The 24,854-nt window shown below is 46.9% G+C and overlaps 1 protein-coding gene across 4 annotated transcripts in view; it reads right to left on the bottom strand.

The window, feature by feature from the left end:
• SMG1 (SMG1 nonsense mediated mRNA decay associated PI3K related kinase) overlaps nucleotides 1-24,854 on the bottom strand; it is a 795,166-nt gene that overhangs the window by 610,700 nt on the left and 159,612 nt on the right. For all 4 annotated transcript variants that reach the window (XM_082260927.1, XM_082260924.1, XM_082260925.1 and 1 more), the window contains exons 15-16: nucleotides 24,364-24,525; nucleotides 4,276-4,394 (exon numbers count right to left, since the gene is read on the bottom strand). In XM_082260927.1, the coding sequence (XP_082117053.1) occupies nucleotides 4,276-4,394; nucleotides 24,364-24,525 (281 nt within the window). The remainder of the gene's footprint in view (nucleotides 1-4,275; nucleotides 4,395-24,363; nucleotides 24,526-24,854) is intronic.

Raw genomic sequence — 24,854 nt, 5'->3', positions numbered from 1 at the left:
ACTACCGAGGGGGAAGATTCCTCCTCCTCATCCCTCTCAGAAGCAGGGGACCGGGACCCCTCAGGGGGGCCATAGTCCGTGGCAACCAATTCTGGCTCAGAGTCAGAGGACTGGGAGGGCATAGGCCATTTTTTGGAGGAGCGTTCCGACATCAGCAGATTCACATGGGACGCAAAAGTCGCAAGAGCAGCAGATAAGGAGGCCACGGAGGAGGATCCAGGTGCACCCAAAGCTCCCACCAGGTCTGCGGGGAATTTATCGTCCTGGGAGTCATTTTTGCCTTTAAATTAAAAAGGGACGTTGGCCCTTTAAATTGGCAGTTCCCGCGGACCCCCGCGCCCTCAAAGTGACCTCACAGCGCTAGAGGCCAGCCCTCGAGCCCAGAGAAAAGGTGCCTATTGAAAGTCAATGACAAAAGTCACAGGGTAAAATGGCCACTTGCCCTTACTAGGCATGTTGCCCACATCCAAGATGGTGCCCGACTGGGAGCCTGTGCAGAATCCCCGCATGGCTGCTGTCCCCACACAGAGCCGGCCAGAAGGGGGATTCTACAGAGACCACCAGTCCTGCTATCCCCTGAGAGTGGGCCCACAACCCCCCAAACGTCCCCAGGGACAAGGGGGTATCAGTACTCACCATCCAGGAAGCGGGCACCGTTCAGATACGGGAGACCTCCAGCCCTAAGTGAGGGTGCCGTCAGCCATGGAGGGACGCTGGCAACACGCGGGTGATCCGGGTTGAGACATCCTCAGCAAAGACGCATCTCCGCAGGCTCGTCCCCATATGAAGGGCACTGTCGTTGCAAGGCCTGGGCGTACCAGTAACCTGCGACGCTCGTTGGCAGGCTGGGACTCCATAAGGATCTATGATAGCCAGTCCGAGGCCCAGCTCTGCAGTCACTCGTAGTCCTCCAGGAACGGAATTCTTGTCTAACTAATGATAGTGAGAGAAAATAAAAACCTATTGTGTAAAGAAAAACACAAATTCAGAAAAAAACGTAAAGAAAAAACCAAGACAGAAGGTGTCAGCAGGGAAGACCTAGCTCTACTCCTGACGCTAGGCAGCATAAAACTGGTAAAGGTAATATCAGATTGGGTTCAGGATAATGGCTGAGGGATGGTCCCCTAGTGGAGTGCCGAGGTATAAAAAAGTTTTTTTGTATTAACCTGATAATCAATTATCTGCCTAGCCTGCTCCTGCAGAGTGTGCCATTACCCCCATTAGTGAAGGCTAATACCATCGGGCGGTGACTGTCAGAGGACGTAAGAGAAATTGTATTATATCTTTTCATGTGACAACACTGAAGAAATTACACTTGGCTACAACGTAAAGTAGTGAGTGTACAGCTTATATAACAGTGTCAATTTGCTGTCCCTTCAAAATAACACGGCTATTAATGTAAACAAAGTGAGTACACCCCTAAGTGAAAATGTCCGAATTGGGCCCAGTGTCTCATTTTGTGTGGCCACCATTATTTTCCAGCACTGCCTTAACCCTCTTCACCAGAGCCTCACAGGCTGCCACTGCAGTCCTCTTCCACTCCTCCATGACGACATCACGGAGCTGAGGATGCCCCACAGATGCTCAATAGGGTATAGGTCTGGAGACATACTTGGCCAGGCCATCAACTTTACCCTCAGCTTCTTTAGCAAGGCAATGGTCGTCTTGGAGGTGAGTTTGGGGTTATGTTGGAAAACTGCTCTGGGGCCCAGTCCCTGAAGGGAGGGGATCATGCTCTGCTTCAGTATGTTACAGTACATGTTGGAATTCATGGTTTCCTCAATTAACTGTAGCTCCCCAGTGCTGGCAGTACTCATGCAGCCCCAGACCATGACCACCATGCTTGACTGTAGGCAGGACACACTTGTTTTTGTACTCCTCACCTGGTTGCCGCCACACACGCTTGACACCATCTGAACCAAATAAGTTTGTCTTGGTCTCGGACCACAGGACATGGTTCCAGTTATCCATGTTCCTAGTTTGCTTGTCTTCAGCAAACTGTTTGCTGGCTTTCCTGTGCATCATCTTTTGAAGAGTCTTCCTTCGGGGACAACAGCCATGCAGACTAATTTGATGCAGTGTGTGGCGTATGGTCTGACAGGCTGACCCACCTACCCACCCCTTCAACCTCTGCAGCAATGCTGGCCCCACTCATACATCTATTTTCCAAAGGCAACCTCTGGATAGGGCGCTGAGCACATGCACTCAACCTCTTTGGTCGACCATGGCGAGGCCTGTTCTGAGTGGATAGTGTCTGGTATTTGGCCACCGTGCAGCAGCTCAGTCTCAGAGTCCTGGAAATCATCTTATAGCCTAGGCCATCTTTACGTAGAGCAACGATTTTTTTTTTCAGATTCTCAGTGTTCTTTGCCACGAGGTACCATGTTGGTTCACTCTTGTGCGATCGGATTCTGTGCGTACTTGCAGATCGCACTGCGATATGCGATCGCAACTGGGGGTGTCGTTAACTTAATTGACACCCCCTGCGTATCGCATATGGCAGTGTGAACTGCCAGATGTGTGGATGCGATGCGGGAACACGCTACATATTCGCAGCGTTCCCGCATCGCAGAAGTGTGAACCGACACTCAGTGTTTTTACATGAAAAGATAATAAAATATTTACAAAAATGTGAGGGGTGTACTCACGTTCATGAGATACTGTATGGCATATGCTGACTGGGGATGATCAAATGGTTCGGGTCGACCATCGGTTCGACCCGAACATTGACTGTTCGAAATTCGGCCGAATTCCGAACTTTTTGCGGAAAAAGTTTGGAATTCGGCAACCAGAACCGCCCAAAATGCAATGGGACAGGAACTGGGCTTTAAAAGCCCGTGATTGGACAAGAAACATCAGTAAAAGCCAATTGAGGGGGCAGGAGGATGCTAGGAATGTGATTGGAATGACTAGGGGGTCCAGAGGCAAATCAGTAGTGAATACGCCCTCCAGTATATAACTATATAACATAGTCCCGCCAAATCTCTAGCACTGTAATACAGGGGCTGTGGAAGAGAGTGGAACAGTTCTGTTACTCCTGCTGCAAAAGTGTCATTTAGCAATTATTAGTGTGAGGAAAGGGATATCTAGTGTAGTTAGGGTACTATATACCACTATAGTTAGATTCAATAATCTAGTTTCTGTAGGAAAAGTGTTAAGTGTCAGGGTGACCGTAGTATAGTGTGAACTGACTGACTGCTATGCCAGAGTGACAGAACTCATCCATGTCAGGGTGACCGCCATAAGAAAAAGATCATTTTTCTTAGAATAGTAGAGCAGGGATGGGGCTCCGCTCCTTGTATGGCAGGGTGACCAAATTCATCCATGTCAGGGTGACCTCCATAAGAAAAAGATCATTTGTCTTAGAATTATTAGTAGAGCAGGGATGGGGTTCCGCTCCTGTCACACCTGGGCGTTTTTGTTTCAGGCATTTATTGGGCTTTTTTGTGGACGTCTTTGGAGGCAGGCATGACATCTGAACTTCTGTGTAGGGGTATATTATATATATGTATATATACACACATATAAGTGTGAAAGTAGCGGAACCCCATCCCTCCGCTAATGAAATTATTTGCAGGGATGGGGTTCTGCTCCTATCACACCTATATGTGTGTATGTGCATATATACATATATGTGTGTGTGTATATATACCCCTATAAAGAAGTTCAGACCCCTATAAAGAAGTTCAGATGTTATGCCTGCCTCCAAAGACGCCAAAAAACGCCCAATAAACGCCTGCAACAAAAACGCCCAGGTGTGAAAGTAGCGGAACCCCATCCCTGCGCTAATAAAAATTCTAAGAAAAATCATCTTTTTTTCTGGTTATGGACATGCTACAGAGCTGAATCTTCACAGGTACACTTTTTAGACCCCCCCCCCCCCCCCGACACAAAATCCAAAGAAATCTTTTTTTTTTTTTTTCCCAATAATTTTTTCAATAATTGGCTCTCTATCAAAAACGACAATTTTTAATAACTTTTTTGTGTGATTAATAGTCCCTGGGGCATGACCCAGAACCCTAGGCACTTTTTAGGGGCATTTATTGGGTTTTAGGGCTTCAAAATTGTGTTTTTTGATTACCAAAGTTCGGGTCCCATTGATTTCAATTGGGGTTCTGGAATCCGGACCCGAACTTTTGGGAAGTTCGGGTGTTTTGGTCGAACCGAACTTTTCAAAAGTTTGATCATCTCTAATGCTGACTTTAAGAAGGCTACATAAAAGTAAACAGGAATAAACAAAAAAATAAAAAAGTAAAATTAACAAACAGAGCTTACTATTTGCCAGTAGTCCTTTGCAGAACTTGTGGAAAGATGGTAGTGAAAATAAGGGAGAATATGTGTCCGATTTCTTCATAAGCACGGCAACTTCCAAAGCCCACACCATTAGCAGTTTCCTAGAGAAAGAAAGCAACAAGGGCATTTGAGAAACAGATTTACAAGTCGGAGCTCTTTACTCTGCTCATCTGTAGATTACTCCTTTTTTCCCCCCAATGGGCTCTTAAAGCGGTAGTATACTCTCGCTTTTTAATTTTTACCTACAGGTAAGACTATAATAAGGCTTACCTGTAGGTAAAATGAATATCTCCTAAACCTGCAGTTTAGGAGATAGCGCGACACCAGCGGCGGCGCCATGCACTTTGAAGGTCTGGCATATCTTGCCTTACCTTCAGAGCTCCTTGCCGGAAAGTGAACTCCCACGCGCATGCGCGGAGGTGACGTTATTGCGGCTCCGGCCGCTCACAGCACCCGAGCCACTGAACACGGAAGAGACGCCAAGGGAACATGTCAGCTCCCTCAGCGGTGTCCGAGCGACTGTGTGGGGGCTTCGTTCTAAGGCATTTCATAATGTGCTAGTATGCAATGCATACTAGCACATTATGCCATTGTCCTGCATGGTGTTTTTTTTCTTTTTTACACAGGGGATACAACTGATTTAAGTCTTGTACCAACCTGATGATTATTTCAGTACACAGGTCAATTACTACATATAACTCCACTGGAATGAATGACTAAATCAATGAAAATGTAACACTGAACTCCTTGAACCCTGCTAGACCAGTGGTGGTCAGCATGAAAATGATAGGGGGACCACCCCCCAGAGGGCCACACAATAGTAGCACATTTCTGCACTTCAACGTCCAAAAAAATTTGGTCCTGCTGCATTTTTTTTCCAGTGTATCACAATGACAAAACCCCCCCCAGAATGTCTGAGTGCAATAACAACCAACCAAGCATGTGTCAGTGGATCCAAAAATAGTCCCCAACACTGGTGTCAGTGGACACATTAACCACTTGCTGACTGTGCTATAGCAGTTTTTCCACTAAGGAGCGGCAGCTGTGCACAGGATCACGTATATATACGTGATCCTGCACTTCCAGGTAGTAGGCGCGAATGCGCGCCTCTGGCGGCTTGCTGATCACAGCAGGTCCTGTGGACTCAATGTGTGCCAGCACCTGCCAGTTCTCCTTCAGAGAGACAGAACTGCAGACTGCCTATGTAAACAAGGCAGATTGACAGGAGGGAAAGCATGGATCTTGGGGGTCTCTACAAAGCAGGGACAAGGATCCATCTCTTTCCTTAGTAAAAGCACATCACAAAAAACTGTAGTAAAAAAAAAAGGCTAGGCACTGTTAACCCGTTCATCGCCCCTGTTAAATCCTTCCCTGCCAGTGTCCTCATTAGTACAGTGAGTGCATTTTACCCCCCTTCCTGACCAGGCCAATTTTCAGTGCTCTCACACTTTGAATAAAAATTGCGTGGTCATGACATGCTGTACCCAAATTACATTATTAGCATTTTCTTTCACACAAATAGAGCTTTCCTTTGGTGGTTTTTAATCACCACTGTGTTTTTAAAAAAAAAAAAAAAAAAAAAATGGAAAAGTTTTAGTTTTGATCAGTCAAGTTTTTAAAGCCGACATTAATGTGAAATTGTGTAAATGCATCAAAGCAGAGCATGTTATCTCAGCTTGCAGAGCTTGGAATCATTGAATGTGTTTACCAAAAATGTAAACATTTCAGAATATACAACCTCTTGCTACATAACTAAGCTCCATTTCATGCTGAGTAAACTAAATTATTAATGTATCTTAAATAGAAAACTATCTTTAGAAGCATTTCATTAAAAGCATTTTTTTTTTTAAATTTGATAAAAAAAAAAAAAATTATATTTAAAATAAAAATGGATTTTTGTAAAATCTTACCCTAAAATCCTTTTCTCTAAGGGCTCTTTCACACGGGCGTTCCGTATGTCCGTTTTTCAACCCATCCGTTTGCGGATGAAAAACGGACATAATGTATCTCTATGTAAATACGGATGTCATCGGATGATCATCCTCTGACATCCGTTTTTTGTCAGTTCAGTTTTTTTGAACGGAGGAGAACCCTATTTTTTCTTCCTTTCAAAAAAACGGAACTGAAGCAAAAACGGATGTCAGTGGTGTCATCCGCAGACATCCGTATTTACATAGACATGCATTATGTCAGTTTTTCATCCGCAAACGGATGGGATGAAAAACGGACATACGGACCGGATGACACAAGTGTCATCCGTGTCCGTTACAAAAAAAAAAAAAAAGGACCTGATCGGGCAAAAAAAAAGGAACGCCCGTGTGAAAGAGCCCTTAAGCTCATTGACAGTCGACAGTCGACGTCATTGACGCAGTCCTCTTGATTAATATCACATTGGGTTATACTGCCCTCTACAGGAGTAGGACACTAGGCAGAAGGAAAACGTTCTGGCCACACCTTTAGGGGCAGTCCCAGAGGATATAGCCTCTCTCTCTCTGCTACAGGAAGTCAGTTATGTCACAAAGCAGTGTTAGAGAATTTAACCCAACCCAACTCAAAAAACAGAGGGGCGGGTACTGCGTCTGTCAATGAGCTTAAGAGAAAAGGATTTTACGGTAAGATTTTACAAAAATCCATTTTTCTCTGTCGCTCATTGACAGACGCAGTCCTCTTGATTAATATCACATTGGGACGTCCCAAAGCAGTGCCACAAATGAGGGGTAGGATAAAAGAAATCAAAATTGAAATCCATAAGGCCCAACCGGTGCCGACTAGAAGTCTTAAAGGCTCATCAAACCAAAGGATGAGACTCAACTGAAAATCCAACAGAAAAAAACCCTCGAGGTAGACCACCGGTCTCCTCAAATTGCGGCCTGCAGAACCTTGCGGCCAAAAGAGGCATCCGACAATGCCATCACATCAACTTTATAAAATTTTGTAAAGGTATGAACCGACGACCAGGTAGCCGCCTTGCAAACCTGGACCACTGACGCCTGATGGCGGAAGGCCCAGGAAGCACTAAGCGCCCGAGTGGAGTGTGCCTTAACAGGGAACGGAGGATCCCGACCCTTAACCGGTTGCCGACCGCCGCACGACTATATACTGCGGCGGTCAGCCCCGGCCAGGCAGAGTGACGTATGGATACGTCACTCGCCTGTCACTGACTTGAGAGCCAATTGCGGGCGGGCGCGCGCCCGCCGCGGCTCGTTCACAGACAAGTCAGTGCGTGTGACCGGCGGACTCGATGTCACACTACGATCGCTCCGGTGGAGAAAGGCGGAGCGGCTTATGTAAACAAGCCGCCCATCATTCTCCCTGGTGTAAAAATGAAGATCAGACGGTTCTACTATGTAGGACCGTTGATCTTTGTTTTTACACCAATAGCAATGTCCCTATACAGTTAGAATCACGCCCCTAGCACACACTTAACCCCTCCCTCTCCAATAAAGTTAACCCCTTCCCTGCCAGTGTCATTTTTGCAGTAACAGTGCATATGTATAGCACTGATTACTGCAGTAATGTCACTGGTAACCCCAAAAGTGTCAAAAATGTCAGTCAAGGGTCCGATCTGTCCGCCGCAATGTCGCAGTACCGAAAAAAAAAAAAATCTCAGATCGCCGCCATTACGCGTTAAAAAAAAACCGCCAAAAATGACAAAAATCTTTCCCTTTGTTAGTAAACGCGATAACTTTTGCGCAAACCAATCAAAATACGCTTTTTGCGATTTTTTTTACCAAACATATGTAGCATAAAACAAATTGGCCGAAAATGGTAAAAAAATGGTAAAAAATTTTGATTTTTACATTTTTTTGGGGGGAATTTCATATAAACAAAATGTGAAAAATATTGTTATTTTTGCAAAATTGACGCTCTTTTTTTGTTTATAGCTCCTGATCAAAAAAATCGCACAGGTGATCAAATACCACCAAAAGAAAGCTCTGTTTGTGGGAAAAAAGGATGTCAAATTGTCCGTTAAAGTCACGCAGTAAAAAAAAAAAAAAAAAAAATCGCAAAAACCCCCTGGTCTTTTAGCAGCCAAATCCCCCGGGGCTTAAGTGGTTAATAGAATAAGCCTGTGCCACCGTCTGTCTGATCCATTTGGAGATAGTCGCGGCAGATGCAGGCAACCCCTTTTTGGGGCCATCCGTGATCACAAAAAGTGAATCCGTTTTACGAAACGAGTCCGTAGTTTTCAGGTATACCCTGATTGCCCGAACCACGTCCAAGGAATGTAACGCAAACTCCCGAGGATGACTGGGCTTAGGACATAGGGAAGGCAATACAATGTTTTCATTCAGATGAAATTCTGAAACCACTTTAGGAAGAAAGGATGGATTCGGACGAAAAACCACCTTATCCCTATGAACCACCAGATATGGGGAACGACAAGATAATGCGGCCAGTTCTGACACCCTGCGTGCAGAAGTAATGGCCACCAAGAAGGCCACCTTCTGAGATAAAGTAAGCAAGGGAATCTCCCTAATATCTTCAAAGGGAGGTTTCTAAAGAACCGACAACACTAAATTAAGATCCCAGGGCGGTAAGGGCGCGCGCACTGGCGGAGCCAGGTGCCGCACTCCCTGGATGAAATTCCGTACCAAGGAATGAGTAGCCAAAGGTTTCTGAAAGAAGATTGCTAACGCTGAAACCTGACCCTTGATAGTGCTCAAGGACAGTTTCTGCTCAACCCCCTGTTGCAGAAAGGCCAAGATTCGGGTCACCGATTAGGTACGTGGGGGAAATCCAAGAGATTCACACCACGCAATATAAGCCTTCCATGTGTGATAATAGACTTTGCTGGAAGTCGCTTTCTTTGCTTTAATTAGAGTAGGAATAACTGAAGCTGACAATCCCTTGTCCTTCAGTACCTGGGTCTCAATGGCCAGGCCGTTAAAGCCAGCAATTGTAAAGCAAGATGGAAGATCGGTCCCTGAGACCGCAGATCCTCCCTGAGAGGAAGTCTCCAAGGAGCGTCCGCGACCAGTCTGTCCAAGTCGGCGTACCCGGCTTGACGAGGCCAGTCCGGAATTACCAGGATAACTGGAATTCCCTCCACCTCTATCCTGCGGAGAAGTTTCAGCAGAAACTTGAGAGGAGGGAAGACATACAGTAGCCGATACTGCCCCTACGGGGCGATCAGCGCGTCTGCTGCGTCCGCTAGAGGATCGCGGGCGCGAGCTACAAACCTCCGCGCCTTCCTGTTGAGCCAAAATGCCAACAGATTCACCTCCGGGGTGCCCCAATGAAGTCACAGCTGGTGAAATCCTTGGTGATCGACCTAAGCCACAGCCATGGCATTGTCTGACTGGATCTGAACTGGGCTGCCCTAGAGCTGCTTGGTCTGATCACTCTCAGTTCCCACACATTTATCAGAAACTTTAATTCTACCGGAAGTAGTGACTTCCCCTGGCTGAGCATTTGAGATCGAAGCCACCAGACCAGAGACTCCCTGGTCCGCTCGCTCAACCGGATCCGATTCCTGGAGGGAACTGGGAATGATCTTTGGAAAAAGTAAAGAAAACGTTTTGCTCAAGGAACGGGAACTACCGCTCCCTGTAGCATACGAATGTTGGAAGGGAAGAATCGCACCGGTAGAAGTGATCGAAACTCGATCTTGTATCCCGATCGTATGATCTCCTGAACCCCTTTGTCCGGGATTCAGGAAAGCCATGGATCTGGAAACCGGTGAAGACGTCCCCCCACCCCAGAGATGGGTGGGGGCGCACCTTCAGGCTGTATTGGTCTTATCTTCAGGTTTGGCTGAGTCTGACTTTTGTTTACCCGACCAGCGCCCTTTGAAACCCCCTGAAGGGGCTTTGGAGCCCTTCTCGCTCGCCCCAGCGGAGCGAACGAACCTTTAATGAGCTGAAAAGGAAGGTCCTCGCCTGTTACGAGGTCCTTTACCCTTAGCAGTCTGCGGCAAAAAAGTGCTCTTGCCCCCAGTGACATCCTTTATAATCTCATCTAAGGTGGCCCCAAACAGGCGATCCCCCTGAAAAGGGAGATTAGCCAAAGCTTTCTTGGAACCTTGATCCGCCGACCAGCACTTTAACCACAGCACACGTCTGAGGACTACTGCTGACATCGATGCATGCCCTAACAAGGGAGTGGCATCCAGGGCGGCGTCACAGACGAACTGTAGTCCTTGTATAATTTGCTCCATCAAATCAGATGCTGCCAGGGGGATACTTCTCCCCTTTAAGTCACGGCGTAACAATTTGGCCCATTCTGTTAATGTTTGTGAAACTAAACCAATGGCAAAAAAGGTTGTAACTATCAGGGAAAAAATGGTGCGGCTATCCGCTTCCACTTTTCGATCCACCGGATCCTTAAAGGAAGGAGCGTCCTCCAACAGGATAACAGTGGCTTTATTTAGTCTGGAAATCGGTGGATCCACCGCTGGTGGTTCCGTCCATTTTTTAATGAGGGATTCCTCAAACGGATAGCGCCTAGCGATGCGTTTGGAAATAGCAAGGGTTCGTTTCGGATGATCCCATTCCTCTTTAATTTTATTACCAAAACATTTGGGTAAAGGAAAAACCTTTGCCATCTTGGTAGGCTTACTAGTACCAAAAGGAATTTCCATCTCGGTAACCTCTGCCGGTATAACCTCAAGTCTTAAGGTTTCCCGGACAGACAACTAGTGCGTCCACCAACGCTTCTTCTTGTGCTATGGCGGAGGCAGAAACGTCCTCCTCACTATCTGAGGAGACATTACCTGAAACAGCCCCAGAAGAGGGACCTGCAGCTGCAATGACCATCTCAGAATCTGTATCCGAAGTATCAGATGAAATAGGGGTAGGCGGGGGTCGCTTTCTTGACCCCCGTCCCTGACAGGCCACCTCCACCCGGGATACCAGACTCCAAAACTGCTGATAATGCATCAATCATAAGTGGGGTACTGGAGGGTCCTGCGGCCACCTCGAGGGGATCAGGTGGGGATACATGTGTGGCAGGGTCCATGATTATACAAGACACTTGCCAGCAACAAAAAAAAATAATTGCAATGAAAAAAACTTTTTTTTTTTTTTGTGTAATCCCCCAGCGCAACAGCGCCCCTCAGTGTTACCTGCTTTGGACCCCAGAGAGAGAGAGAGAGACCCCAAGGCTCACCACCTGATGCACAGAAGTTTCTTATCAACCTGCTCTCAGCGCTGTCTTCTTACAGACAGGAAGTCTTTGGCACTTTTTCCCGGGTAAAGGAGGCGGCTCCGCCCCTTAACACGCCTTCCGGCGCCTCCCATGCTGCTCCTCGAGGTAGCTGGTCATTTCCAAAATGGCCGCCCCCATGCTGGAGACACGAGGCTACGCCAAGATGGTGGCCTCGTGCGATCAGCGGGAAAATGGTGGCGGCCTATGGAAAGATGGCAGCGGCCTGCAGAAGTTAGTTATCGGCCTGAGCGGCCTGCGGGAGGTGAACGGCCTACGGGAGGATGGCGACCCGCGGGAGGATGGCGGCCTGCGGATGGAGGTAGTCCAGGCACAGGCATCGGCCTGTATTGCAACCTTATGTCAGGTAGGATACTATCACCCTCATACATGGCCATCTTAACAGTAACGCCAGCCACTGACTTCAGTCATTCCCTTTACAGTCTCATACAGTGACTATAGATAGTCAGCTTCCAAACCAAGCCCTCAAGAGGGGGATCAATGACACCTGTTAGGATCACGTCCGACCATCCCAGAGAGGGGCCCGTGTCCACCAACAAACCCGACAGGGGGAGAGGGGGAACATTTTACTCACCATACCGGAACCAGGCGGGCGCCAACTCCTGACAGAACCCCTCTCCACCGAGGTGGGGGGCTGTCGACCAATACGGACGCCGTGACTCAGTTGCAACTGGTCGTTGGCGTCCAGGCGAGACGTTTAACTCGCAGGGTCAGTCCCCGTCCAGTGGGACTATGTCGCGGCCGACCCAGCGCGGAGCTAGGACCTGCACGCGCTCGCAGGCTGACTGGGGTGACCACTGGATCTCAACATCCAGCCCGTCGCCCAGTTTCAGCGTACTTGCTTGAAGATCTCACAGGAACAACTGGAGAAAAAAATCTTGCCAGGACTTAGGTCCTTACTCCTAACTAGACAGAAAAAACTGACTTCCTGTAGCAGAGAGAGAGAGAGAGAGAGAGAGGATATACCCTCTGGGACTGCCCCTAAAAGGTGTGGCCAGAACGTTTTCCTTCTGCCTAGTGTCCTACTCCTGTAGAGGGCAGTATAACCCAATGTGATAATCAAGAGGACTGCGTCTGTCAATGAGCGACAGAGAAATCTGATTTAACCACTTGCTGACCGCCCCACACAGATTTACTGCGGCAGGGCGGCTGGGGTGCGCATAATCACGTAGACCTACGTGATTATGTGCATGTGGTCTCAGCGGCGCATGCCAACGGAGGCACACTTTCGCTGTGATCACATTCAGCGGGAGCCAGACCGCATGAGGAGCGGGCTCGATCGCCACCAGCATCCCGCGATCTTCGGCTAGAATGACAGAAGAGACGCCTGCCTATGTACACAAAGCAGGTGGCTCTTCTGTCAGAGAGGCAGGGAAAGATCGTGTGATTCAGCTAAGCTGAATCACCGATCTCTCCCTGCCCCTGTCCAACCCATACCCCACACAGTAAGCACAATAGTGAACACATTTAACCCATTGATCACCTTGTGTTAGCCTCTTCCCTGCCAGTGTCATTTATACAGCAACAGTGGATAATATTTAACAGATTACTGTATTATTTTCACTGGTCCCCAAAAAATGGCAAAAAGCTCAGTTAGGGGTATGATCTGTCCGCCGCAATGTCGTAGTTCCCAAAAAAAAAAAAAAATCGCCGATCGCCGCCATTACCAATCAAGAAATAAAAAGTCCAAAAATCTATCCCGCAGTTTGTAAACGCTATAACTTTTGTGCAAACCAATATACGCTTTTTGGGATTTTTTTTTTTTTTTTTTAGCAAAAATATGTAGCAGAATACAAATTGGCCTAAACTGATAAAAAAATGTGATCTTTAAAAAAAATTTTATTAGGAATGTTTTATAGCAGAAAGTAAAATACATTGTGGTTTTTTTTTTTTTCTTCAAAATTGTCACTTTTTTTTTTTTTTTTATAGCGCAAGATCTAAAATCCGCAGAGGTGACCAAATATCACCAAAAGAAAGTTCTATTTATGGGGAAAAAAGGACATCAATTGTATTTGGGTATGGCGTCGCACAACCTCGCAAATGATTAAAGCATCACAGTGCTGAATCGCAAAATATGGCCTGGTCATTAAAGCGGAGTTCCACCCTGGATTTGTTTTTTTTTTTTTTTTAATACCCCCGGGACAGTCAGGGCTAGTGCATTCCACAATGGCTAGCCTCTGATCTGTCCCGGGTTGCACTTACCTGCAAGACGAAATACTTACCTTGCAAACGTCTTGTCCAGCGCTGCCATCTCAGATGTGGGCAGCTTGAAGCCAGCGCGTCCTCTTCGGCGTCTTCTTCCGCCTTCTGTGGTCCCACGATGCTCTGCGCCGGCCCCGACGTCACTTCCGGGTCGCGCGCGTCACCCCTCCACAGCTTCTGGGCATGCCCAGAAGCTGTTTAGAAGGGGAGGACGCGCGCGACCCGGAACTGACGTCGGGGCCGGTGCAGGCGCAATGATTCCTGGGAGCTATGACGTCCAGCTCCCAGGAATCATTGCAGAGCCAGGAAGTGACGACGGGCCGCGGCCGAGGAAGGAGGAAGAAGGAAGTAAGGTAAGTATATTTTCTTCGCTACGAGGTAAGTAAAAAAAAAAAAAAAATATGCGATTATCCATTTCTTTTTCAGGTGACCCGGAGCGAGAAGATGGAGGTAAGTATAAAAATAGGGTGGAACTCCACTTTAAGGGGTTAAATCCTTCCGGAGCTGAAGTGGTTAAACTTAAAAAAAATCATTTGTATCCACCCTGAAACCAATCAATCAATATACGTTTGAGATTTTGCTTTACCAAAAAAAATATGTAGCAGAATACATATTGAAGATAAAAGAAAAGATGACACTGTACTAGTGTATCTCCCCACGCCTAGGAAAAGGTTTTACAAAAATAAATGTGTAATTTATGTTAAATAGATGAATTATAAATATAAACTAAATAAAATATAAAAAATAAATATTGTATGGTATCAGCTGTAAATGTAAAAGTAGGTGACAGGAAAATAGCCTAGGCTATATACAGCGCTTGCCCCAAATAGATCATTGTCTCAATGTATGTGAACAATATTGAAAACATATCTTTACAGTAAATAGTGAAAATACAAATCAATTAGACATATAAAAAAAAAAAAAACACCTTTTGATAACGTCACAGAAAGTGACGAAACGCGTCAAGGTTGTGGAATGCACGTCGGCTAGCTACGCACTACGTGGAACACAAGCCGGAAAACTCTGCTCGCCACTCTGCCAGGAAGTGCCTGTTAGCGTTTTTGCCTGCAATTTGGAGTTTTGACTCTTTCTTCGCTCCCAATTTTATAACTGTTTGATTAATCAACTTTTTAAATGATACTATACTATCTGGAGCCTTTCTTTTATAACCCCATATCCTGAGGACCGAGATCGGGTAAGGAGGGACCCAACCTGCATCCCACCAGGATTATCCATAAAGGGGATCCCCAATTGGGCCTGGACGGCCTCCAAGCGCTGTAAGTCCTAGTGCTATACAGCACATAGGACCCAATAATTCTGGTAAGTCATTCATTTTTACCACAAGCCACTGGAATGGACAAATCCACGTCACAAAAGTCACGAACCTCTATTTATTGAGCATGAAGCACTTTGCACTTGATCACCACTTGAAAAGACTATTGAATTATTTATTTTTATTATCCACATATATTGATCACCACTTGAAAAGACTTATTTATTAATTTTTTGGGACGACACCAACTTTACCATTTTTTAATATGTCAAATTGATTTGTATTTTCACTATTTACTGTAAAGATAAGTTTTCAATATTGTTCACATACATTGAGACAATTGATCTATTTGAGGCAAGCGCTGTATATAGCCAAGGCTATTTTCCTGTCAGAATACATATTGGCCTGAATGTATTAAGAAATTAAATTTTTTTTTTATTGGATATGTTTTATAGAAATTAAAAAAAAAAAATGGGATTTTGACTTACCGTAAAATCCATTTCTCTGATGTTCCATGATGGACACAGCTCCTGATATTAACTATAGGGGTTATACTGCCCGCTAGAGGAGTAGGACACTAGGCAGAAAACAAGTCTGGCCACGTCTATGGGCAGTCCCAGGGGATATACTCCCTCTCTCTGCTATAGGTACTCAGTTTTGTAACAAGCAGTGTCAGAAGAATACAATTCCACAGAGGGGTGAGTGCTGTGTCTGTCAATGAACATAAGAGGTAACGGAGACCTAACCGGAGGAGCCAGGTGGTGTACCCCCGGGCGTAAGTGTGAACTAAGGAATTGGAGGCCAACGGCCGTTGGAAAAAGATTACCAAGGTAGAAATATTACCCCTGATTGTGCCAAGGGCCAAACACTGATCCACACCTCGTTGTAGAAATTCCAGTAGAGGGGACACCGAAAAGCAAGGCCAACACCAGGGCCATCACCTTTGTGAACCCTGAGGAGCATAGGCGAGACCAAAGGGTAACTCCACGAATGCCCGACATATATTGGGATATGGAGGTAAGTGTCCTTGATATTGATAGAGGCTAGAAAAACAGAATTTTTGTAAAATCTTACCTGTAAAATTCCTTTCTCTGAGTCCTCCGACAGTCGCCGCCTCTTCATATTCCTCACTATGGGGGTTATTGACCTTTGCTCCGTAGGAGTAGCTAGGCAACAGAATATGTTAATATCAAGGATTTTAGCATACCCCACCCCTAGGGGGTGGTCCCCTCAGTCAATACCCTCCTGCTTCCTGCATTCCCACCTCAGTTTCAGTAGCATAGCAGTAGAGTACATAAACAAACCCCAAAAGAGGGGCGGGGGCGGGGGCGAATGTCGGAGAACTCAGAGAAAGGAATTTTACAGGTAAGATTTTACAAAAATTCAGTTTTCTCTTATGTCCTCCGACAGTCGCCGCCTCTTCATATTCGTCACTATGGGGACGTCCCAAAGCAGTGTATACATGAGGGGTGGGAGAAAAATCGCAGCCGCGCCCAAGGCAACGCAGTACCCACATCAGAAAAAAAGAAACCTTACCAAAGGAAGGAAACCAACTGGGCAACATGAAAAAACTTGCTCAACAGGAGCAACAACCCAGGAAAACAAATAACCTAGGGATAAAAAACATCCCAACAGCCAAGGGTCCAAAAAACAAGGAACCCTAAGGCACTGACGCACTAAGAACCTTGCGGCCAAAGGAAGCATCTGCCGATGCCTGAACATCCACTTTGTAGAATTTTGAGAAGGTGTGAACGGACGACCAAGTCGCCGCCTTACACACCTGGGCCACAGAAGCCCGATGATGACAGGCCCAAGACGTACTCAGAGAGTGCGCCTTCACAGGCATGGGGGGAACTTTTCCCTTCAAAGCATAGGCCTGTTCAATGGTCTGTCTGATCCATTTGGCGATGGTAGAAGCCGACGCCGCCATGCCCTTCCGAGGCCCCTCTGGAAGGACAAATAGAGAATCCGTCTTGCGAAAGGATTCAGTCAATGACAGGTAAAACCTGATCGCCCGAACAACATCCAAGGAATGCAAAGCCACCTCCTTTGGATGTTTAGGCTTCGCGCAAAGCGAAGGCAAGACAATGTCCTCATTGAGGTGAAATTCCGAAATCCTTTTCGGAAGGAAAGACGGGTTAGGCCGCAAGACCACCTTATCCAAGTGAACCACCAAATACGGAGATCTGCAGGACAAAGCTGCCAGCTCTGACACTCTGCGAGCCGAAGTGATCACCACCAAAAAGGCGACCTTCTTGGACAACATAGACAACGAGATCTCCCTGATCTTTTCAAAGGGAGCATGTTGCAACACGGACAGAACAAGGTTCAAGTCCCATGGAGGTAAAGGCTCCCTCCTAGGAGGGACCAGATGCCGCACCCCTTGAACAAAGGTGCTAACCAAAGAATTAGACGCCACAGGACGTTGAAAGAACGGCCAGCGCAGAAATCTGACCCTTAATCGTGGCCAACGCCAAACGCTGGTCCACGCCCGTTTGAAGGAAAGCCAACACTCTTGATACCGAGTATGAGCGAGGGGAATACCCCCTGGACTCACACCAGGCAAAATAGGCCTTCCAAGTACGGTAGTAAACCTTCCCCGAAGAGGTCTTTCTAGCCTTGATCAAAGTGTGAATGACCTCAGGGGAGAGACCCCTATCCTTCAGGATCTCGGTTTCAACAGCCAGGCCGTCAAAGCCAGCGACTGTAAAGCAGGATGGAATATCGGCCCTTGAGACAGGAGATCTTCTCGAAGAGGCAGATGCCACGGAGCGTCGACCGCCAGATTCACGAGATCTGCGCACCAAGACCGGCGAGGCCAGTCCGGCGCCACCAGAATCACCGTGTGCGGTTCCGAGGCCAACCTGCGAAGGAACCTGGATAGTAGCTGAATCGGTGGAAAGGCATACATCAGACGATACTGATGCCAGGGAGCCACTAACTCGTCTGCCCGAGGATCGCGCGTCCTTGCCACGAACCTTACCACCTTGTTGTTTAGACGAGACGCGAACAGGTCCACATCTGGTGAGCCCCACTTCGCGCACAACATCTGGAAGACATCCGGGTGAAGGGACCATTCCCCCTGGTCCAGGCGACTCAGATAATCCGCCTGCCAGTTCTCCACCCCCGGAATGTGAACTGCCGTTATCGCCGGGACGTGCGTCTCGGCCCAAGACAGAATGTCGGCCACTTCCCGAGCCGCTCGGGCACTCCTGGTGCCCCCTTGGTGGTTGATGTAGGCCACCGCTGTGGCATTGTCCGTCTGCACCCGAACCGGACGGCCCTGCAGCCTGTCCGTCCAACGCCGAAGGCAGAGATTTATCGCTCGCAATTCCAGAATGTTGATCGGAAGGGAGGATTCCTCCTCCGACCAAGTACCCTGGGCGGACAGAACGCCCAGAACACCACCCCAGGCTGGCATCCGTGGTGATCACCGTCCGCGAGAAAGGGCGAAAGGACTTGCCCCCCGACACCGCCGGGGACTGGAGCCACCCGGCGGGAGACCCCGCGTGTGAAACTGGGCGAAGGGAATCGCCTCGAAAGCCGAGACCATCAATCCCAGACACCTCATGCACGTCCGGAGGGACGAGCACTGAACGTCCCTGAGGGACCTGACTTCTTCCTGAAGCTTCCTGAGCTTGTCTTCCGGCAGGAAGACCTTCGCCAGAACAGAGTCCAGGATCATTCCCCGGTAGGGAAGACGAACCGACGGACACAGCGTCGATTTCGGAAAATTTATCGTCCAACCAAACTCCTGTAGAGTGCATCGTGACGGACAGGTCGTTCACCCGACCCTGACTGGTCGCAGACCGAACCAGAATGTTGTCCAGATACCCCAGGACCGAGATGCCCTGGGCTCTCAAAGCCAGAACTGGTGCAAGCACCTTGGTGAACACCCGCGGAGCCGAAGAGAGACCAAAGGGCAACGCCACGAACTGGTAGTGATCCTCCGCAATGGCGAATCAAAGGTACCTCTGGTGACCCTCGAAAATGGGGATGTGAAGATACGCATCCTTCAGATCGATGGACGCCATGAATTCCCCTGGAACCAGGGCAGCCACCACTGATAACAGGGATTCCATGCGGAACTTGCGAACCCGCACAAAGCGGTTCAGAGCTTTCAAGTCCAGAATCGGACGTACCTTGCCCTCCTTTCTGGGCACAATGAACAGATTGGAATAGAACCCCCGAAATCTGTCCCGATGAGGCACCGGAACCACCACTCCCTGAGCCCGCAGGTCCCGCACCGCCAGGTGCAGATCCCGCAAGCGCTCCGGAGACAGCTGAAGATTTGAGGGGAAAAATCTGCTCGCCGGCCGAGATAGAAACTCGATCTTGTATCCAGATCGAACGATTTCCTGAACCCACCTGTCCCGAATGCGGGCCAGCCAGGGTTGAAGAAAACCGAGCAAACGTCCCCCCACCCCAGAACTGGGTGAGGGCGCCCCTTCAGGCCGCATTGTTATGGGCAGCGGACCCGGACTGGCCGGACTTCTGCTTACCTGTCCACGGCTTTTTCTGGGAGCCTTGGCCCTTGACGGGCTTGCCCTTATAGTGCGACCGAAAGGCACGAAAGGACCCCTGAGAGGGTCTAAACGAGGTATTCTTCTTACCGCCAACAAACTTAGTCTTGTGAGTCTGGGACAAGAGAGTGCTCTTACCCCCAGAAATACCCTTTATCAGAGTATCCAAAGATTCGCCAAAAAAGCGAGATCCCGCGTAGGGCAAATTAGCTAAAGTCTTGCGAGAAGATTGGTCAACAGACCAACATTTCAGCCATATCAGGCGACGGTTCAACACCGCCACACTTTGGAGACGCGCAGCCAAAGGGACCAAATCATAGTCCGCATCACACAAATACATGACACCCTGATGAATCTGATCCACCATAGTCAATGTTGACGGCGGGGCAGAGTCAGCCACCAGGGTGCGCCTGAGCACCTGCGTCCAATCCGCAATAGCCTGGGCTGCCATAATGGAAGCAAAAATAGGCTTCAGCATAGAGCCCGCAACCGTATAAGAGTGACGGGCCAGAGACTCCAATCTCCTGTCCGTAGGGTCCCGGAAAGCCGGGGTATCCTCAGCAGGAATCGCAGTGGATTTATTCAAAATCGCCACCGCGTGATCCACCTGAGGCGGCACACACCAACGCTCATCAGTGGCGGGAGTAAAAGGATAACGCAGCTTAAACCTACTCGGCACAGCAAAAGGCTTCTTCAAATTGCGCCATTGCTCATCAACAGCGCGCTGAAATTCCGTAGAGCAAGGAAAAACCTGCGACGTTTTGCGCTTTCTTTGCGTCCCGTAAGAGGACATAAAAACAGGAGGACATGGTTCATCCTCCAAATGCAGTGTTTGCTTGATAGAAGCAACCAACTCATCCATGAGTGCAAGCTCTTCAGACGAGCCAGGGGGAGAAACATCAACCCCTTCCACCTCAGCCTCCCCTTCAGACCCCGCAAGGTCTAGAGATGAGCGAGACCCTGAGAAGGGCACTCCAGCCATAGCATCCCCATCGCCCTCTGAATCAGAGGAAATTGACACTCTGGGCCTTTTTGTGGATCGATCAGCCACCAGCATCTGCACCTGAGCAGCTAAGTTAGCCACAATAGTAGCCAGATCAGCCCCCTCGGGGGAAGCAGCAGCCCCTTGGCCTCCTACCAAGGTGGGGGGGAAACTTTCCTGAGCCCCCCCCCTCTTCAGCCCACAGAAAGGCAGCTATTACTGACAGGGAGCTCAACGTTTTTTACACAGACATGCAGGGTCCCACAGTCCCAGACTGACACCCAAAACAGACAGGTCCCCACACAGAATACACTTACCATCCGGATGGCGTGGGGAGCCCGCACAAGCGATCAAACCGCTGCACTAAGGACAGGGAGAGTCGCAGCCAGGACGCAGTGGAACTGCGGTGCGAAACCGCAAATGGTGTCCGGTGAGGTAGCCACCTCACCGCAGCATCCCTGCAGCGAACAGGGATGGGTCGTTCATACATGCCAGGGAAACCTGAGCTGAACGCTCGATGGCAGGCTGGGAAGCCACTGGCCCTGAACCCCGGATAACCCGGGAGGCCAGCCCGAGACCCAGCTCCGCACGATCATCTTCATCCGAAGAAACTAAACTAGTGCTGAAAAATAACAGCTAAGTAAAGAAGAGAAAACACTTGAAATAAAATCAAAGAGAGAATAGAGGCTGAGACTGAAATCCCAGCACAGGATAAGCCTGCTAACTCCTGAGCTAGACAATTGAAACTGAGGTAGGAATGCAGGAAGCAGGAGGGTATTGACTGAGGGGACCACCCCCTAGGGGTGGGGTATGCTAAAAGCTTTGATATTAACATTCTGTTGCCTAGCTACTCCTACGGAGCAAAGGTCAATAACCCCCATAGTGACGAATATGAAGAGGCGGCGACTGTCGGAGGACGTAAGAGAAATACCCTTGATGAAGGGATGCCCCTACCATGTGAATTGACTCCATCCGAAACTTCTGAACCCACACAAATTGGTTCAGGGCCTTGAGGTCCAAGATTAGACGGACCTTGCCTTCCTTTCTGGGAATAGTAAACAGGTTTGAAAAAACCTTTGAAAACTTTCTGATTTTTAAACCAGTACAATTACTCCTTGCGAGAGTAGATCCTGTACTGCCCCGAAAAGGCCCTGCAGCTGATTCAGGGACAGGCGCATGTTGGAAGGAAAGAACCTTGCAGAAGGCAAGGACCGAAACTCGATCTTGTAACCAGACCGAATCAACTCTTGGACCCATTTGTCTTGAATGAAAGAAAGGAAGCACATGCTTAGGGAGGGAATGTGCGCTGCTGGTCTTAGCCAAAATAGCTGCTACCACTAATTAGTATTATGTGCATAGTGGTTTAGTAAAAACAGAGGTGGCCACAGCATGATCTGGCTTACTTTAGAGTGGTCCTAACCGGCAGGGTGGGGAGGCATCCAACATGGTTAGTCTCAGAAAAGGAATGGCAGCATGGGGGCCTTTAACTGCTTCCTGCCCCACGCCAGGTAATCCGTGGCATTGAATGTTAAAACCCCCCAATCCCCTGCATTTTTGGTCACTGGCAGTGAAATTTCAAATTCAAATAAGACCTCCTGAAGGTTATACCAACATCAAAATCCAACTGTTACTAAGACAGTGATTCATGGAGGAATTGCACCCCTGGTGGAGACTAACATGCTTCCTGGAAAGAGGAGCTACTTCCTGTTGAATAAGAAGGATTTGACAAGCAGACAGTGGGTGGTTTCTGAGTGGATTTTAAAAGCAGTGGCCAGCTAGAATTATTTCTCTTTGCTTTTCTTTCCCATTGAGCCCAGCTGAAAGATACTGATTACCGAGGACATCCATATGTAAAGTATTATCTGTGCTGGTTTGGTTTTATATGCTCTGTAGTATCTTTTTAAATGTTTTCGGTTAGCATTCCTACTTCCTTTATAAAGAATTCAATCCTTACTTATTTAGGCAGTGTGTTTATTTTTATAGCTAGCATTGTTATTATATCCTCACCATTAACCTTATCAGAGCTTTGATAGACTATCATAGGAATAGACAAGATAATACATATTTATAATTAAATAGGGGAGGTTCAAAACCACCCCCACCTTATTTCAAAATCTGTAAACAGTAGGATTTTCATAAAAAGTGCACGAACACGCACGATGATCGTACACACGCTCACAGCGGCCACATTACTTTTTTGGAACTACATCTCCTACGCTCACTTTCATGAGATAGTTTTACACTAACAGAATATGAAGTCTTCCAGGGAAAAGGGTACATACAGGTACATTCAAAAAATGTGAATATTTTCAAAAAGTTCAACTATTTCAGTAATTCAATTCAAAAAGTGACAGTCATATGTTTATTACATACAGATATATTTCAAGCATTTCTTTCTTTTAATTTTGATGATTATGGCCCACAGCTAGTGAAAACCCAATATTCGGTATGTCAGAAAGTTTTCAATATTGTGAAAGTTTTTATAGACTCATGGTGTCACACTCTAATCAGCCAATTAAATCAAAATACCGGTAAAAGGTTTCCTGAGCCTTTAAATAGTCTGGTTCAGTAGGTCCACGATCAAGGGGAATACTGCTGACTTGACATTTGTCCAGAAGACTGTCCTTGACACCCTCCACAAGGAGGGTAAATCACAAAATGTCATTGCTAAAGAAGCAGACTGTTCAGAGTGGTGTACCTAAGCATATTACTGGAAAGTTGAGTGGAAGACAAAAGCGTGGTAGAAAAAGGTGCAAGAGCAACAGGGATAACCACAGCCTTGAGAGGTTTGTGAAGCAAAGGCCATTCAAGAATTTGGGGGAGATTCACAAGGAGTGGATTATAGCTGGTGTCAGTGCTTTAAGAGCCACACACACACACACACACACATACACACACATACACACACATACACACACATACACACACATACACACAGGTATCCAGGACATGGGCTACAACTGTTGCATTCCTTGTGTAAAGCCACTCCTGAACCAGAAAGGTCAAAAGACCAAGTTGCATTAAGTTTCCACAGTTAGTGAGGATTAGGGAACCAAGTCAACTGCTGGTGTTGGTCCACTGTGTTTTATCAGGTCCAAAGTTAGCGCAACCCTCTACCAGGAAATTCTAGAGCACTTCACGCTTCCCTCTACTGACCAGCGTTATGGAGATGAGGATTTAATTCTCCAGCAGGACTTGGCACCTGCCCACACTACCAAAAGTACCAGTACCTGGTTTAATGATCATGGCATCACTGTGCTTAATTGGCCAGCAAACTCGCCTGACCTAAACCCCATAGAGAAACTGGTTATTGTCAAGGGGCAGATGAGACACACCAGACCCAACAATGCAGGCAAGCTGAAGGTCGCTATCAAAGCAACCTGGGCTTCCATAACACCTCAGCAGTGCCACAGACTGATCGCCTCCATGCCACACATTGATGCAGTAATTCATGCAAAAGGAGCCCTGACCAAGTATTGAGTGCATACTGTACATTTGCATATTTTTCAGTAAGCCAACATTTCTGTATTAAAAATCCTTTTTTGGGGAGGTTTATGCAATATATTAATTTTCTGAGATACTGAATTCTGGGTTTTCACTAGCTGTAAGCCATAATCATCAAAATTAAAAGAAAGAAATGCTTGAAACATATCACTGTGTATGTAATGAATAATAAACAAGTTCCACTTTTTTAATTGAATTACTGAAATTATTATATTCTAATATTTTGAGATGCACCTGTGCTTCCTCTATATATGTTTACATTTAAAACTACACAAAAGTCACAAGAAAAAAATAAAACTTACGAAAACAGGGAAAACCAAATGTTTTCAAAACAGGAAATGTGTCCTATTAACTTGTATTATCAGACAGACAATATATTTATAAGCACTTCTTACAACCAAGAAAATAAGTGGGTTTACCTGGCATCCTGGTTAAGGTTGTCTCTTTTAAGCAACATTCCCAAGAGATTCAAGATTACAGAGAAATGCTTCTTTGTGGCAGTAGTCACAGTGCTAATCACTGCTCCATCAAATAAGGAGGGAGATGAGGAACTGAGACTACTAGAAATGAAGTGATCATGTCTGCAAAAAAAAAAAAAAAAATTTAGTAGCAATACACACAAATAAGCATATACACTATATATGCTGCTAAACAGAACAGAATTTCAATACTAATCCAAAATTGGTGGTCTTTTAGGGTAAATTCGATAAAAATAAAAAAGGAAATGCACTACAGACGAAAAATAAAAAGAAGAGCTTGAGACAAGTAGAAAAGGCATAGCATTGCTATATATACATATACACACACACACATTATATATATATATATATATATATATATATATATATATATATATATATATATATATATATATATATATATACACACAGTGGGTACGGAAAGTATTCAG

Source organism: Pelophylax lessonae, assembly GCF_965119305.1.
Source record: "Pelophylax lessonae genome assembly, chromosome: 6".
NCBI lineage: Eukaryota > Metazoa > Chordata > Amphibia > Anura > Ranidae > Pelophylax > Pelophylax lessonae.
Note: the sequence above shows the minus strand (reverse complement) of the source record. Positions and strands in the feature narration are given on the sequence as shown.